At 33.5% G+C, this 3,579-nt stretch overlaps 1 protein-coding gene across 2 annotated transcripts; it reads right to left on the bottom strand.

The window, feature by feature from the left end:
• Window positions 1–320: 320 nt before the first annotated feature.
• Window positions 321–2,475, bottom strand: LOC111439464 (probable esterase KAI2). 2 transcript variants are annotated; one of them, XM_023077134.1, is made up of 3 exons: window positions 1,922–2,475; window positions 443–928; window positions 321–406 (listed from the first exon to the last, which is right to left on the bottom strand). In XM_023077134.1, the coding sequence occupies exons 1-2, from the start codon at window positions 2,287–2,289 to the stop codon at window positions 484–486; spliced, it is 813 nt and encodes a 270-aa protein (XP_022932902.1). In that variant the 5' UTR covers window positions 2,290–2,475; the 3' UTR covers window positions 321–406; window positions 443–483. The 2 variants fall into 2 exon arrangements, with proteins under 2 accessions (XP_022932902.1, XP_022932901.1); XM_023077133.1 differs by having other exon boundaries at window positions 373–928; window positions 1,922–2,474.
• Between the last annotated feature and the right edge of the window lie 1,104 nt (window positions 2,476–3,579).

Here is a 3,579-nt window from a genome sequence, read left to right as displayed (position 1 = left end):
GTACGAAAATGTCCTAAGACTTCAAAAGAATATTACTAATGATCGAGAATGTAGAAAGATATAGCATGTACTAACATATCTAACCTATTGGGGCAAATTAAAACATTGAGGCAAAAGCCCTCCCAAAACTGGAAGAACAGATAGAGACACGATGAACATTAAGCTTTGTTTAGGAACGTACAAACATGCTAATTACTTAGGTATTTTATCCTCCTTTCACACTACTATTGTTTTTTTTAATGAATGTTTATGATAGTTGAGCAAGCTATGGAGCTTTAGGGTCCATGAATCCGAAAGAGTTATTTAGTCTAAAATTGGGACCGAAAATTACAAATTACAAATCGTTTTGAGACAGTAATCTTTAAGCCAAACAAGGAAGAAAAACAAGGAGAGAATTACATTATTGGCAGAAGAAGGAAGCGTGAGATGGAGAAGAGTTTCCCTAACAAATCATAATAAATATGTATATACTTCCAACAAAAACTAGGCTGCAATGTCATACTTGATATGCTTAAGAAGCACGGGAATGACAATATCAGGGGAGCTGAGCTGAGGCAAGTGGCCGTCGGACTCCATGACCTCGACAATGGAGTCGCCGCCGAGGTTGCGGTGGAGGTACTCGGAAACCACCACGGGGACGGCCATGTCCTTCATGCTTTGGATGATATGGCAGGGGATGGTGACAAGGCGGAGAATGTTTCTCATGTCGCTTTGGAAGATGGTCTGGGCGACACTCAAGGCTATGTCCGGGCGCATGTTGAACAGGGTTCGGCTAAACTCTTGAACAGCCACGGAGTCCATGTCGCCACCCACGGCCAGAGGGGCGAACCCAGAGCACCAGGCCTTGTAGTTCGACTGCATTGCTTGGAATAGTTGGTTCAGTTCTTCTTGCTCGAAGCCTCCGAAGTAGTCTTCGTCGTTCAAGTACCTGATCCACCAAAAAAAAAAACAATTTTTTTTTTTTTAATCTTCTATAAATTTCAAACAAAAAAGGTAATTCAATCTATTTTTAAACAAAAACTGAATTTTAGTCCTTCAATTTCATTTTTTAAATTTAATCTCTATATTTTCAATTAATCTCAAATTAAGTCATTCAAAATTATTTTTTTTAACAAAATTAATTACTTCTACGAAGGGAAGTAATAATAACTATATTTTTAAAAAATCAACTAATTTTGAAATCTATCAAGAAACTATATATATATATATGTTACACAGAAAAACTATTTATGGTTAAAAAAAATTACATTATACACAAAAATATTTATGGTTAAATAATATTTTAAACAATAATATATATATATATATATATATATATTTATGGTTAAATAATATTTTAAACAATAATATATATATATATATTTATGGTTAAATAATATTTTAAACAAAAAAATATATATTTATGGTTAAATATTTTAACCATAAATATTACACACAAAAAAAAATATTTATGCTTAAATAATATTTTACACAAAAAAAAAAATTATGATTAAAAAAATATATATTACACAAAAAAAAATGGTTAAATAACATTTTAACCATAAATATTACGTTAAATTATATTACACACACAAAAAAAAAAAAAAAAAATAAAAAAACTAAAAAATGTGTTATTTTCTTACTAAGAAAACCCCTTAAATTATTTATAAATAATTAAATATGACCGAATACATAAAACCATTTCATTCGAAAAGGAAGATTAAAAAAATGAATAAATAAAATATTTAAAAAAAAAAAGATTAAAAATATATCCGACTGATTATTCACACGTTCCGTATTAGCTTGACCAATAAAAATAAAAATATTATTATTATTATTATATCTTTTAAAAATTAAAAAAAAAAAGTCTAAATCTAAAGAAACATAACGGCGTGTTCAGTTTCATACCACCGGCGAAGAGAAAGAGGAGAAATGAAAGTACCTCGGCGACGGGGAGATCATTATAATCTTCTGGAAGAGGTCAGGGCGAGTGATGGATGCGACGGCGCCGATCATGGCGGAAACAGAGTGGCCGACAAACACACAGGAATCAATCCGAAGCTCCTCCAAAATCCCTAGCAAGTCGTAGGCGAATCCTTCGAGCGTTCTATAGCGTTCGAAATCGAAATAATCCGGATTGGTAGTTCCGGCGCCAATGTTATCGTACAAAACCACCTTATAATCATCAACAAGATGCGGAATCAGATGTTTCCAGACCGATTGATCAGTGCCGAATCCGTGACCGAGAACCACCGTCTGCTGCCCGCCGCCGATGATCTTCACATTTTGTGCCTCCTCCACGACTCCCATGGTTTCCGTACGCCTCGCCGACGCCGACGCTGCGAAGATTCTAGAAAATGAAACGGAGATGGAAGAACGGAGGTGATTTTCCTTTTTGTTTATTCCGGTCGACGACGAGGCATCTCCACAGTCACATATTATAGATACTTTCTGGAAGATAAGATCGTCGCGCCCGGGTTATGATCCTCTACGGCCGAGTTTAGTATCCAATCGTATCTCATGGCAGTGATTCGTTGATCGTGAGTAATAATTAATAAGGACTCATCTCTCTCTATATACTTCATGAAATTTATCATTATTATTTTTAAATATAAATAAAATTAATGATAGAATAACATAATATGAGTTGTAGGGAAACAAAAAGGAATATTATTAGAAAATATTGAGTAAAATAAAATAATACACAAAGGTTTAAAGCAAAAAACAAAAGGATTAAAAATATTATTTTGTTTTTTGTTTTGTTTTTGACACTAGAAATAAATATTTAATAATGTTAAATCAAATCTGGTTATTGGAAAATGATTTTTTATGGAAAATATTAAATAATAAAATTTAGGGTAAAAAAGAGGAAGATATTATGAAAGACAGCGATGAGAGAGAGAGAGAGAGAGAGAGAGAAAGAGAGAGATGGTGTTAATTAAATAGGGATGTTGGCCACTCGCCGAAACAACCACGTCACCAAGTTGGGGGGAAATTTTGCATTTATTAGGTTGCCGCCCCCACATGGCCCACTTTAACGCATTCATTTCATTTTATTTTTTTTCAACTAACCTAATAACTTTTTTTTTTTTTTTTAATTATTCATTATCTTTTCCAATTTTATTATTCTCTTCCACCTCACCTTTCATTCTTTTATTTTCATTTTTGGTTACAACCAACTTGTTTCCGTAAGTCAATTCATTCTTAGTTCACTAGTTCATAAATGTGCTGCAACAGAAATAACCACTATGATTGTATCAAGTCGAGCTACAGGTGCGAAGACTTCAACATAATCAATTCCACGTGCATATCTCTTTGCCACAAGACGTGCTTTGTATTTATCGACCTCTCTATTGTCTTTGAGCTTTGTCTTAAAGATCAACTTAACACCAATTTTCTTTTCCTCCCAATAGTTTTATCAATTCTCAAGTATCATTTCTCTCGAGGGCTTCTATTTCCGCATTTCTTCCATTTAGAACTTCTGGTGGCTTCTATGTAATGAATAAGATCACCTCTTGCAAATAAGGCAATATCTTCGTCCTCATAAAAACGTTCGCTGCTCTCATAATCATCCCCATCTTGGTGGCCTCCTAACTCTTA

This window comes from Cucurbita moschata, unplaced genomic scaffold (genome assembly GCF_002738365.1).
Source record: "Cucurbita moschata cultivar Rifu unplaced genomic scaffold, Cmos_1.0 Cmo_Scf00095, whole genome shotgun sequence".
In the NCBI taxonomy this organism is placed as follows: domain Eukaryota; kingdom Viridiplantae; phylum Streptophyta; class Magnoliopsida; order Cucurbitales; family Cucurbitaceae; genus Cucurbita; species Cucurbita moschata.
The sequence above is the reverse complement of the archived record's forward strand: the minus strand, read 5'-3'. Positions and strand labels throughout refer to the sequence as shown.